Source organism: Rhinatrema bivittatum, chromosome 6 (genome assembly GCF_901001135.1).
Source record: "Rhinatrema bivittatum chromosome 6, aRhiBiv1.1, whole genome shotgun sequence".
Taxonomy (NCBI): Eukaryota; Metazoa; Chordata; class Amphibia; order Gymnophiona; family Rhinatrematidae; genus Rhinatrema; species Rhinatrema bivittatum.
Window position 1 is genome coordinate 259783405 of NC_042620.1, and position 13814 is coordinate 259797218.

The window sequence follows — 13814 nt, forward strand, 5'->3', positions numbered from 1 at the left end:
GATGAGGGGAGGTATAATTGTTCGTATAATTGTTCGTGAGTAGATAAAGTCTAATGTGTATCCCAGGGTTCTGGGAAGGCTAGGCGGAACAACCACGTTTTGAGTTTTTTTTTTAAAAGTTAGCAGGCAAGGTTCCAACCTGAGTTCAGCAGGGAGGTTGTTCCAGATAGCTGGGGCTGCTGTTGAAAATGCTCGGTCCCTGGATGCAATGAGTCGCGTGGCTTTGGTTGGAGGGGCTTGTAGTGTTCCTTTGGATATTTCTCTCATTGGCCTATTAGAAGTATGGAGTTTTAATGGAATTTCAAGGTCGAGATAAAGGAGATCGTAGATGGATTTATGTATTAATGATAAAGATTTGTGAAGGACTCTGTGGTTGATTGGTAACCAGTGTAGATTTCGGAGGATGGGTGTAATATGATCACTCCGCTTGGTGCTTGTTAGGATTCTGGCAGCAGCATTTTGTATCATCTGAAGTGGCTTAATGGTTGAGCTGGGTAGACCTGTGAGGAGAGCGCTGCAGTAGTCTATTTTGGCAAATATCAAGGATTGAAGAACTGTCCTAAAGTCGTGGAAATATAAGAGAGGTTTGAGTCTTTTTAATACCTGTAGTCTGAAGAAGCAGTCTTTGGTGATAGTGTTAATCATACTCTTTAGGTTAAGACGGTTATCGAGTATTACCCCCAGGTCTCTAACCTGAGTATGAGTGAGGGCATGGTTATGATGGGTCTGTGATTGGATGTTGTCTTGGTTGGCGGAAATGAGAAGGAGTTCAGTCTTGTTAGCATTGAGGACCAAATTTAAACTGTTGAGGAGACTAGTGATAGATTGTAGACAGTTGTTCCAGATCGAGAGTGATTTGGTAATGGATTCCGTTATGGGGATCAGGATCTGCACATCATCTGCGTAAATGTAGTGAATAAGGTTGAGACTTGTTAACAATTGGCACAAGGGGAGGAGGTAGATATTGAAAAGTGTGGGGGACAGGGAGGATCCTTGAGGTACTCCTAGTGATGAATTTGTTGGTGGTGATTCTTTATTATTTATTCTGACCTTGAAGCTTCTATCACTAAGGAAAGACTTGAACCAGTTGTAGACTTGTCCTGAGATGCCTATGTCTAATAGACGATTCAGGAGAATGGCGTGGTTGACAGTATCGAACGCCGCTGATATGTCTAAGAGGATTAGCAGAAAAGAGTGTCCTTTGTCAAGTCCCATAATAATATGGTCAGTTAGGGAGATGAGCAGGGTTTCTGTACTGCGTGATTTGCGGAAACCATACTGTGAAGGATATAGTATATTGTAATCTTCTAAATACTCTGAGAGCTGGGTGTTAACCACCTTTTCTGTGATTTTGGCAAAGAATGGAAGATTCGATATAGGGCGAAAATTAGCTAGTCCACTAGGGTCTAAGTTGTGTTTCTTAAGGAGGGGTTTGAGAGAGGCGTTTTTTAGGATGTTTGGGTACAAACCTTGGGTTAAGCAGCAGTTTATGATGTTGGCCAGAGGTCCAGAAATTGTGTTTGGTATGAGTAGGAGTAACTTGGTTGGTAGGTTGTCTGAGGGGTGGCTGGATGGTTTCTGCTTCTTGAGAATGGATTCAATCTCTTTAGATGAAGTTAATTCGAAGTTGTCTAATTTGGCTCCCTTAAGCATATCCCTTAAGGATGAGAAAGCTCATAATACTGCAGCCCAATGGAAGACAGTTCTGACTGAAGAAGGAACTGCTGATCTTTACCCTCCCCTGCCCTCAAAACCTAACACACATAAAAGCTGATAAGAACATAAGAAATGCTATGCTAGGTCTGACCAAGCTCCAGCATCCTGTCTCTAATAGTGGTCAGTCCAGGTCACACATACCTGGCTAGATCTGGGCAAAAGCTGATGTTGGCAAAAAACACAGCAGCAATAAGTTCTAACCTGACAACACTGTCAGCAGCTGCAGAAAAGTCAATTGCCAAAAGTAAGGGGAAATCAGTTCAGTAGTTTTCAACCGTGGCCTGGAGACACACGTAACCAGATAGGTTTTCATACTAGCCACACTTAAGCATGACAGAGATTTGTATACACTGGATCTCCAATGTATGCATATATATCTTTTGCATATTCATTAGATGTACTAATTACAAGACTAGTTAAGTGTGCCTCCAGGTCAATGACTCAGGCCACAATCCTGATGTCTTCTTTCAGACTCTAGAACAGGAAGCATGCTCTCTTCAGCTGCACTAGACCTCTCCCAGTGCAGTTTTGCTTCTGGGACCCAACCCACTTCTCAGCAGTTGCAATTGAGAGTGCAAGAAAACAGACAAACAAACAAACAAAAAAACCCAAACAGCTCAACCCTGCTTAAACCAAACAAAGATTGGAGGAGCAGCAGAAATGGAAAGCAGGACAGGTGGTGTTGGATGTCATTTCCTGGTATCATCAAGTTCTAGCATTGCTCTAAAGAAACAGGACAATACCTTTGTATCCAGACTGGTGGAGAGAACAAAATCGAATGCCTGGGCAACCATCCAGCGAGACTGCTGCAAGTAATCAACATGAAGCTTTCTCTACCACCAAAGTTAAGTTGGATATATTAGATACTGTAAAGGAATGCTGTCTGTTGCTAACATGTAATATGGCTGATTTCCCACCTTCAAGATGGGGCTAATATCTTAGAAGTTGTCAGTGGAATAAAGAGAAGTATCTTCAAAGGAAAATTGGTTCTTACCTGCTAATTTTTGTTCCTGTAGTACCACAGATCAGTTCAGACTCCTGGGTTTTGTACCCCTGCCAGCAGATGGAGACAGAAAGTTTTATTGAAATTGCTAAATAACAGTGTGCCACCTGCAGTCCCTTAGTATGGCTCTGCATCCAAGCCAACAAGCCCATAAATCAACTAAATTTAACAGCCCACCTGATACCCCATGAAAGTAAAACAGTATAGTGACCAGCTAACAATACTGAAATAACTATAAACCAACAGACAAGACTGAGCAGATGACTCTTCCTCTTCTTACTATGGTCAGGTCTCTGGACTGGTCTGTGGTACTACAGGAACGAAAATTAGCACATAAGAAACTATTTTCCTTTCCAGTACGTGCCCAGAGCAGTCCAAACTCCTGGGATTTACCTAAGCCCACTAAACTGGGTGGGGACCTGGAGAGTCCCTCTTGCAGAACACTCACCAAACCTGGCTGCAGGTGCACACTTTCGCCAGACACTATCACTGCCCTGCAAATCTCCTGCGGCAACACTTGCTGGCCCTCTGCCCAAGAGGCTGCCTGAGAAACGTGTCGAATGAGCCCTCAAACCTGCAGGCACTGGCCGATCCTTAGAAACATATGCTGAACCGATCGCCTGCTTGAGCCAATGTGCAGTCGTAGCTTTGGATGCTTCACGTCCCTTCCTCGGACCATTCCAAAGTACGAAATGTGGTCTGACGTATGGAAATCATTAGTTACTTTCAGATATCTTAATACCCTCCGGATGTCCAAAACTTTCAGCTCCCTTGCATGAGGAGCAGAGGGATCCAGGTCCGAAATGGCCGGAAGTTCCACCAGCTGATTAACATGGAACCCAGATACCACCTTTGGCAGAAGAGAGGGCACTGTGTGCAACGACACCCCCACCTCTGAAAATTGCAGAAACAGATCCCGGCATGACAAAGCCTGTAGCTCCGAAATCCTTCTTGCCTAGCAAATAGCCACCAGAAAAAACTTAAGAGTTAAATCCTGCAAAGTCACTCTCCTCAGCTGTTCAAAAGGAGCCACACTTAAGGCTGTAAGCACCCGATTCAGACTCCAGGATGGACAAGACTTCTTAATCTGCAGTTGCAAGTTCTTCGCTCCCCGATGAAAAACGCACAATATCTGGATGCGTAGACAGAACAACCTTGCACCTTATCACGGAGACAAGTGAGAGCCACTACCTGAACCCTCAGAGAATTAAAGGCCAAACCTTTGATCAAACCCTCCTGCAGGAAGGTCGAAAAAATGCGACACTGTAGCCTGCAATACTAGCACATCTCGATCCATACAACAGGACTCAAAGACTTTCCAAACTCACATGTAAGATAAAGTCGTGGAAGTCCACCTGGCCTGCAGCAAGGTAGTGATAACTGCCTCAGGATAACGCCACTGTCTCAGTCGTCTCCTCTCAAAGGCCGCCTGGTCCAAAAATATGGGGCCCTGATGAACATTCTCTAGATGACTGAACCTTAGGGGCCTGACTATGGACATGTTGACAAGATCAGCAAACCAAGGACGGCATGGCCTCTCTGAAGCCACTAGAATTACACGTTCTGGATGCCTCTCTATTTGCCGTATCAACTTTCCCACAGAGGCCACAGAAAGAAGACATACAATAGCACTTTGAGAAGCTACAGCAGAACCAAAGCGTCGATGCCCTCTGCACCATGCTCTCTTCTTCGGCTGAAGAACAGAGGCACCTTCCTGGTCGGCATGAAATCCATATGAGGCGAGCCCCCATCTCTCACAAATTGGAGGCATTGCTGCCTCAGACAACTCCCATTCTCCTGGGTCCAATGCCTTGCGACTCTGAAAGACCGCCTGCACATTGTCCATCCCAGCAATGTGTGATGCCGCTATCCTCTCCAAATGCTGTTCTGCCCAGAGGATCAACTCTTGTGCTTCCTGAGCCATTGGCCGACTCCTGGTTCCATCCTGATGGTTGATATAAGCCTCTGCCATCATATTGTCTGTAAGAATCTTCATCAGATGACCTTGTAATCTTGGAAGAAAGGCAAGTAATGAGAACTGCACTGCTTGTCTCTAACCAACTGATAGACCAAGAAGCCTCTTTAGTTGACCATCGGCCCTGCACCGACTGATCCTGACACACAGCTCCCCATCTTGCAAGACTGACAACCATCCAATCCAGAACTTCCAACGGCACTCCACGTTCCAGGTTGGCCCGAAGTAGCCACCAGGAAAAAAACTGACCCTGCCTTCCCCCTCGAGCAGAAGTGACATATGAAATTCCCCCGACAAAGGATTCCACTAGGAGAGAAGAGCCCCCTGAAGAGGTCACAAATGTGTGAATGCCCAAGGGTCCAGCTCCAAGGTCGAAGCCATGGAACCCAGGACCTGTAAATAGTCCCAAACCTTGAGCACCAAAAGTCTCGGCAGGCACCGAACCTGATCCTGAAGCTTCCAAATCCTCACCTCCATGAGGAAAACTCCCCCCCTCCTGCATGTTGAACTGCACCCCTAAATACTCCAGGGACTGAGAGGGAACAAACTGGCTCTTCGAAAAATTCACTACCCAGGTAGTGATTCCAACTGGTACAGCACCTGCTGCATGGATAGACGACAGAGAACCTCCAACTTTGCCTTGTTGAGCCAATTGCCCAGATATGGATGCACTAGCACTCCCTCCCTTCTTAATGCCGCCACCAACACCACCATCACTTTGGTGAACATCCGTGGCACAATTGCTAGCCAAAAGGGAAGGGCCTGAAACTGAAGATACCCCCTGAGAATCATGAACCACAGGAACCTTTGGTGGTCCTGCCTAATAAACTATGTGCATATAAGCCTCTGTCAGGTCTAGAGACGCCAAGTACTCTTCTCTGTGTACTGCCGCAATAACTAACCTCAAAGTTTCCATAGAAACTGTGGAACTCCTGAGGGACGAATTTACTCTTTAAGTCCAGGCTGGGCCGAAAAGACCCTTCCCTTCTTTTGCACCAGGAAATAGAGGAACAGAGAACAGAGCGGTATTCTATCAGAACTGGCACTTTGGCTCCCAGACACTTTAAGCGATCCATCTTACATCGGACTGCTAACTGTTTTGTGATCAGACTGCAAGGGGAAATGGCAAACACGTTCTTGATGGGACGAGCATAATCTAAAGCATAGTTGTCTCTTACTACCTTGAGGATCCCCTGATCCATGGTAATCTTGGCCTACTTCTCGAGAAAAAGCGATAAAACTCCCTCAGACAGCCAGAACCAAAGAATGAACCGGCCTCACATCATTGCGAAGGCTTAGTACTTCCTGAACCAGTACCAGAATTGTCCCTGGAGGTCTTCTCTTCCCCCCCCCCGAAAGGGCTGCCCCCAGGATGAAGTCCTGGCAGAATCCTGCCGCTGTGAACCTCCAGCATTCTTGGATGGACGAAACCTCCTGTTGTCCAGAAATCTAGGCTACATGGGAATAAACTTTCTGCCTTTGGGCTTGACCTCCAGCAACTTGTGCACCTTGGCTCCCCAGATGCTTCATTATCTGCTCCAAGTCTTCTCCGAACAGCAGCTTTCCATTAAAAGGAAGTGCCCCAAGCTGTGACTTGGACCAAACATCCGCCAACATCATAATCTGCGAAGATGTCCTAACAAGATCATAAAAGGCATCAGCTCCATAAGCCACTGCCACTTCCAGTCAGCCTGCTGTGCTGCAGCTGCCACTGCAGCCTGCGACTCCTGTAATTGCTGAACCCACCGGAGACCCGCACTCTGCAGCCCATATGGCCAGAGCAGAAACCTCAAAAATCCTTTTGAGATGAAGCTGCACCTTCTCATCCTGAACATCCCTCAATGCGACCCAACCCGCTACTGGGATAGTAGTCTTCTTGGTGACGGCCAACACTGAAGCATCCACTTTAGGAAGAGCCAACAGCTCCAAGGTCTCCTCTGGCAGAGGATAGAGCTTTGCCATAGCCCTGCCAACTCTCAGTCCTGATTCAGAAGTATCCCACTCCTTGACCACTAGCTTCTTCACTGACTTATGAAAGAACTCCTTAGCCAGCACTCCCAGGCCATCCAGCACCAGATCTGCACCTTCCAAGTCAGACTCTTCCTGCATCACCTTGATTCCAAGCTCTTGGAGAACCAGTGCCATCAACAGCCAGATTTCCTCTCAACGAAAAAGACGAACCCCTTAGGGTCATCCTCTTCCACTCAAGAACTTCCTGCAAGTCCTCAAAAACGTCTGGTGCGTCCTGCAGTGGATCCTCTACAGGGACCTCCCCTGGATCCTCCTGCAGATCCTCAGAATCATCCATGTCACCATGCAGATCACTGGAACCTGAAGCAAACCTGAGAGCAGCTGAACCCCCCTTAGCTGCTCTCTCTTAGGGGGATTTTCCTTTTCCCGAGCTTTGGACCCCTTCAGGGAACGAGACTATGAAGCCCCATGTCCTTCTGATGCTTTCCTGGCCAGAAAGGCCTTGTGCATCAGAACAACAAACTCAGAAGAAAGCACTTGAGAGTTATTTGAATCCTGAGCCTGGAAGGCACCAACTCCCATGGGCCCAGCAATCAGAAGGAAATCCTCCACCTCTAAATCTTCCTGACCTATGCCAGGACCTGACATAGCTAGGGACAGGTGCAGTGGCAAAGACTCGCACCCGCCCCCCCCCGAAACCACAGAAAACTGCATGGCCGACCACGTGGCAGCATCCAAAATGAACAATGTCCCCCTCGTGCTGGGGATAGAGGCCCCGGGAGGAGATCTGGCGCGGTGCTCCAAAGATGCAGAGGAATCCCAAGGGGAGGGTCCTGTCGATGCACTTTCCCCTCCTGAAGCACAGTGAGCACATAAATTTTGTCTTTTGAGCCACGATCGCGACCCCCCGCAGGCCCAGCAACCCGAAGGATGCAGCATAGTCTCTGACTATGAGAGTGATGCTGGAGGCTGGAGCCAAGTTTCAGTGGTGCTAGAAACAGGCACTGGGAGACCTGCCTGCTGCACAATAACTGCCCCTGGTCCCCTCAACAGGAACCCAGAGTTGTGCCATGCTCCCTAACAGGGAAAGGAACTTTTCTTTCTTTTTTAAAACTTCAGCAAGCACGATGAACAAGGGAAGATAAACAAATAAATAAATACTTCCCCGCTTCCTGCATGAATGAGAAAAGATCACCAGCCGGTCACACCACTGCTTCATGTGAGCTGAGGGATCTGGACCACCAGATATCAGCTCCACGGTACTTGAAGCGAGCTAAAGAAAGGTCACCAACCCCCTGCTCATCTGCCTCAACCAGGGAGGATAGCCCCATCAGGACCTTTCAACTCCCAGGAGCATCCACTTGAAAACCGTTCTCTTCCTTTTCCAAACAATTTTTTTTTTCTTCAGACTACAGGTTTTGCACTATCTGCCATCTGCTGGAGACAGAAAAATAATGAGGGACCACAGGTGGCACTAAGTTATATAGCAGTTTCAATAAAACTTTATCTGTCTCCATCTGCTGGCAGGGGTACAAAACCCAGGAGTCTGGACTCATCTGGGAATGTACTGGAACATGTAACATAGCTGTCTTTCCTTTACCATGAAGTTAGGTCAGACATATTGAATAGTGGATACAAATACTGCCTATGTCGGTGCAAATTTTAAGTTGAGAAGGCTGTACAGAGCAATCTATGGGCCAGCAGGCAATGTGGTCATTTTTCCTTCACCTTGAAACTATAATAAATCATCTATCTATGGTTCTATTGCCAATGCTAAACATGGCTGCTTCCCAATATCACCCACCTCCTCCATGAAGTTGAGTTGGCTGTGTTGTATGCTGGCACGGCATACCCAAGCTGCCTTGGTGGGCTGTATTGTGTCTTTTCAGGTGGCAGGTGCTTGAGAGACAGAGATTCTATTATCCCACGCTGATATGGGAAATAGGAAATGGAAAAGCTTGTGTGTACGCGTCTGTTGGATATACTAACAGGTCCACAGGGAAGTTGGTAAGGTACTCACAGAAGAAAGGTAAGGCGACGGGGCCACTGAGGGCTGCAAGGGATAACCAGTCGATGTCTGCAGGGAGAGGCCGGAAGAAGGAGAGGCTGCCCCACTCAGCTGGGGGCTCCTCTTCCTGCAGAAAGGAACACCAAGAAAGGTTATCAGGTATTGGTAGTACAGCAAGGGGTGCAGGGAGCTGGAGACAGAGAGGAAAGAAACAACAATGTAATTGTTCTATTACCCAGTTACGGCTGGGCAAACAAAGGCAACAGGAGATAAAGCAGTTTGAGCCAGGCTGCAGCATGGGAGATCCCCGTTCTGGTAATCTGTCTGTTGGGGATGGTGAAGGTACAGAGTTGGTATGCTCAAGCCCAGGGAGGGAAGTCAGCAGACACGACTGTGGAGGAGACCACCAGCCAAAGGGGCCGATGCAATCAAAAGGCATTGAAAGCAGGCGCTGAATGTTCAGTGCCCACTTTCCTAACATCCCCCCCAGGCACCCCTCCTGGGGGCGCCATGCAACATTTAAATTAGGGGTCGCGTTATCAAGGAGGCAGTAGGGTCGCTTGTACACTCCTAGTGCCTCCTTCACAGCGGGAGCCCGCGAGCAGTTGGCTGTCCATCGGTTTAAAAAACGGACGCCGAATTTATCAGTGTCTGTTTTCCTAATCGGCGCATAGCCAGGGATTCGGGAAACGGATGCTTGTTAACTGAGCGTCCATTTCCCGAACCTGTTTCAAAGTTTTTGTTCCTCCTACTTAATATCGCAACAATATTAAGTAGGAGGATGTACAGAAAAGCAGTATTTTCTGCTTTTCTGTACAACTTTTGAGCATAAAATTGTGCGTTTTAGACTCACTTTTTTTTGGGGAGGGCATTGCCGGTGATTCACTAATAGCCTCATCAACATGCATTTGCATGTAATGATGCTATTAGTTTTGCTGCGTGATGGCTGCTTGTTATGGAGGCGTTGATCCCCTTATTGCATAAGGGGATTAAGAAGTGTGGGTTAAACAGTGCGCTCGGCTGAGTGCACTGTATTGCATCGGCCCCAAAGTGCAAAACCGAGGGCATGCCTTGGAGGTGGCAGCCCTTGGGCCAGTGAGGTTTCCCCAAAGCCACTTAAAGCATGCCATCTGGGGAAGGAGATGCAAAAATGGAGATTAAGGGTGGGGGAGGGGAGAGGAACAGACCACAAACATGACTTGTCCCAAGGTTACACAGAGAATCCGTGGCAGAACTGGAATTAGAACAGAGGCACATAGACAGAATAAGTTCTCTTTACCGCTTCAGAGTTGGAGTGTCTAGGAATTTAGGACCCTCTCCATCACTGTTTTCTGATGAGGCTGTGGCATCAGAGTCTGAAACACAAACAGATTATTGATGATTACCTATATTTTCATTAACTTATTTATATTGTCTCAGTGAAACACAGCTCCCTTCCTTGAAGAACACTGTATAAAATGTTGACAGGTTTTTGCCTCCGTGCTGTGCAAGGTGGGTTAAGGTTTCAACTGTGCTGTCAGCATGGGAGGCCGGGGGTTTATCTTTATGCTACTAATTGGAATTGAAAGGGGTTCCCATATCCTTTTTACCTGAAGAGCCTTCATCCACGGCCTCATACTGCAAGAGACGGTCCAGAAGAAAGCTGGCAAAAAAAAAACAGGCAAAGCAGAGTTATTCTGGGAGTGCTCCAGGTGAGAGAAAATGGAAAACATACTAGTCCAGAAGCAGAGACAGTCAGAGACAAGGAGAGGCATAGCTAGTGTGCTACAGGCTGGAAGAAAAGAGGGATACGGACAAAGGGAAAAAAAAAGTCTTTATCAGGCCTAAAGGGACATGAATAGGAAACATTGAAAATAAAAAAATAAAAAAAAAGCGTGTTCTTGGGATTTACCTCTTGTCCCGAGAGACTTTCAGCAGCTTCCTCTGGGCCTTCCTCAACTCTTCCTGGAAACACTCCTGCTCCTGCAGAGCCACATAAGGTCAGCCTGTCAGCATGTTTGTGAATGGTGAGAGATATGTGATAGGAGTTGTGGACAGTAACTGGTGGCAAGTGTGCAATAGGAGATAATCCATGGGACTAGTGAAACACAAAGGATAATAATGACATGTGATGGAAGACTGTGTGATCTATATTACTCCAGCACAGGCAGAAGAGTTGAATGTAGATTTGGTCAAAGACGTACAAAAGATTGCAATTCAAAAGAAATGTTATTGGGATATTTAGGTATTTATTTTAGTTGTGTATTTAGCTCATTCCTTTTCATTAGTAACTCAAGGCAAGTTACATTCAGGTTCAGTAGGTATTTTCCCTGTCCCCAGCAGGTTTACATTCTAAGTTTGTTTCTGAGGCAATGAAGGGTGAAGTGACTTACTCAAGGTCACAAGGAAAGAGTCATCAGGATTTGAACCCTGGCTTCCCTGGTCCTTAGCCCTCTGCTCTAACCACTAGCATCTCAACGGCAGAAACAGAAGACAGATCCCAGATAGCCTTCAAGTGTTTCTCTTCAGGCAAATAGCAACAGAATCCACAAGGGAGGGGACAACGCTGGCTCAGGTACTTTGGGAAAGTACTTATAATATTATAGCAGATGGTTACCCGAGACCCAGTGATGACCAGAAATCAGAATTGGGTCACACGTAGGTCAGGGTAAGATGGAGTTGTACCGTAAGGAGGTACTGACAGAGTGGGAAGATCTTGGTGATATAGGACAGTGGGTTAAAATGTATAAGACCCATTATAAAAGCTCCACATCTTTATGGGAGCAATTTTCAAAATTATCCATACTGGGAAAAAGACCATGCATACTGTGTACCCGAAGGATTGACCTCATTTTCAAAGTGGAAGCACGTGTGTAGTTGGGGGCACTACTCTTACTTTATACCCCTAGATGATTCTGGGGGTTTCTCTTGGTGAGGGGCAGGAGAGAGGAGGGCCACAGGGACTTGGATCTTGATGGCTCTTTATGACTGCAAGGACAGGGCTAGGCATGCTATGCCTGGAAGTAAACAGGCCTCTTAATGTTCACTAAAATGTTTTAGCATAGAAATTAAAACCAGGAAGAAAATATTTAAATTTAAAAAACCCTCCCTTTACTGGGTTGTAAAGGAAAATTGGTTCTTATCTGCTAATTTTCATTCCTGGAATATCACAGATCAAGCCAGACAAAAGTTGGCTTTGCGTCCCTACCAGCAGATGGAGCAGAGAACAAAACTTTGAGGCACTGCTACTTAACCGAGGGTGCCACCTGCAGTCCCTCAGTACGGACCTGTACCCAAGCCAAGGTATCTACTCCCAACAATCCAAATGATTTTCCATCTGGGGTGAGCAGAGAATCAAAGTTGGAGCCCCCTTATAAATCTGGAATCCCAACCTCCAGGGTAATGAAAACTTCTAATCCTGGTTAACCTATCTTCACAAAAACTGCATTCTTAGCATCCAGAAGCAAAATAAGGGGACAGGCTTATTCCAACCACTGACTGATCGTCAGTGGTTGGAATTAACACTGGATTTCTAAAGACTTTGAACCTATTAGCTTTGGGCATACAATTAGCAGTAGATTTTAGAGGAAGTACGTTTTAGTAGATGTTTAGGGAATTATTCCTTTGTGATATGGATTTTATATATGAGTATGAGTGTGTATATGAGTATGTATGGATTATAGTATGAATGATGGGTAATGCATGTGCGTCGTTTATATAATATGGTGACATTTATGGGTTTGAAAATTAACATTGTATGGGGCAAAATAAAGTCATAATGATAAAAATATTTGATGCTGATAGTGTCTCAAGGATATTGGTTTGTTAAAGAGCCTTTGTTAATAACCAGATTAAAAAGATAAGAAATGATTAATATTCTGTTCATTATTCCTCTGATTATGGTGTAATACATACCCAGATCAGGCCAGACAAGTGGAATGTACCCAAGCACCCCTATAACTGGGCAGGAACCTGAAAGACTCACATGAAGAACACTCTCACCAAAGGATGCCTCAACCTGCGCCCAGATGTGCAAATGGTAAAGCTTGGTGAAAGTATAAAATTGAGGACCACACTGTAGCCCTACAAATCTCCTGAGAAAACAACAACTGACACCCTGTCCAGGAGGCCATCTGTGCTCCTGTAGAATGTGATTTCAGTTTCACTGGAACAGTGAGACCCTTACAATATAAGCAGAGCAAATGGCCTCCTTCAACCAACAAGGATTCGATGCTTTAGAAGCCTTATCCCCTTTCTTCATGTCACCGAGCAACACCAAAAAGGTGATCTGATTAACGAAAATATTAGTAATCTTCAGATAGTGCCACAGAATCCAAAGATGCAGCTTGCTATTCTGAGGGGTATCCTTAGACCACTCCGGAAGACCTGAAGATCCACCGTCTGATGAACATGAAAAGACACTATCTTTAATAAGAAACAGGGCACCGTACGCAACGATACCGTCATTATAGATACCAAAAAAGGATCTCTGCAAGACAACACTTGTAGTTCTGAAATCCTTCTAGCCAAACATATGGCCACCAGAAACTCTGTCTTCAAAGTCAGGTCCTTCAAAGTCGCTCTTCTTAAAGGCTCAAAGGAACACCACAGAACACTCGCAGAACTAAACTGAGGTTCCAATCTGGGCATAACTTCTGAACTGGAGGGCACAAATGCCTAACCCCCTTCAAGAACTGAACCACCTCATGATGAAAGGCCAAAAAACCTCCCCCACAACTTGCCCCTAAGGGAACCCAAGATGAACACCGGAACGCGTAGCAAACTATAGGTCAGTGCTTAGCCAATCCCTGCTGCAACAAAAAAACTAAAATAGGAGGAATATCCCCAGCCAGGAGATCCAATCACTGTTGCAAATACCATGACTCAGAAAAAACCCTCCAGACCCTGATATATGCCAGGGATATAGAGGACCTCCGAGCTTAGAGGAGTGTGCAAATAACTAGTTCCGAATAGCATTTAGGCACAACCACCGCCTCCCAAAGTGAAGCCGTGAGCTAGAAGTGATCCTCCCGAGCCTAAAAATATGGGACCCTGCTGAAGCAAGCCTGGCTTGTGGGCTAACCTGAGGGGTCCCTCTACTGAGAAATGTATCAGATCCGCACACCATGATCGTCACGGCCATTCCGGTGCCACTAGCACCC

General features: G+C 46.2%; 1 protein-coding gene across 1 annotated transcript in view; it reads right to left on the reverse strand.

The window, feature by feature from the left end:
* Nucleotides 1–13814, reverse strand: part of LOC115094176 (INO80 complex subunit E-like) — a 46182-nt gene that overhangs the window by 9218 nt on the left and 23150 nt on the right. The window contains exons 3-6 of the mRNA XM_029606949.1: nucleotides 10565–10635; nucleotides 10263–10315; nucleotides 9953–10028; nucleotides 8686–8800 (exon numbers count right to left, since the gene is read on the reverse strand). Of these exons, the coding sequence (XP_029462809.1) occupies nucleotides 8686–8800; nucleotides 9953–10028; nucleotides 10263–10315; nucleotides 10565–10635 (315 nt within the window). The remainder of the gene's footprint in view (nucleotides 1–8685; nucleotides 8801–9952; nucleotides 10029–10262; nucleotides 10316–10564; nucleotides 10636–13814) is intronic.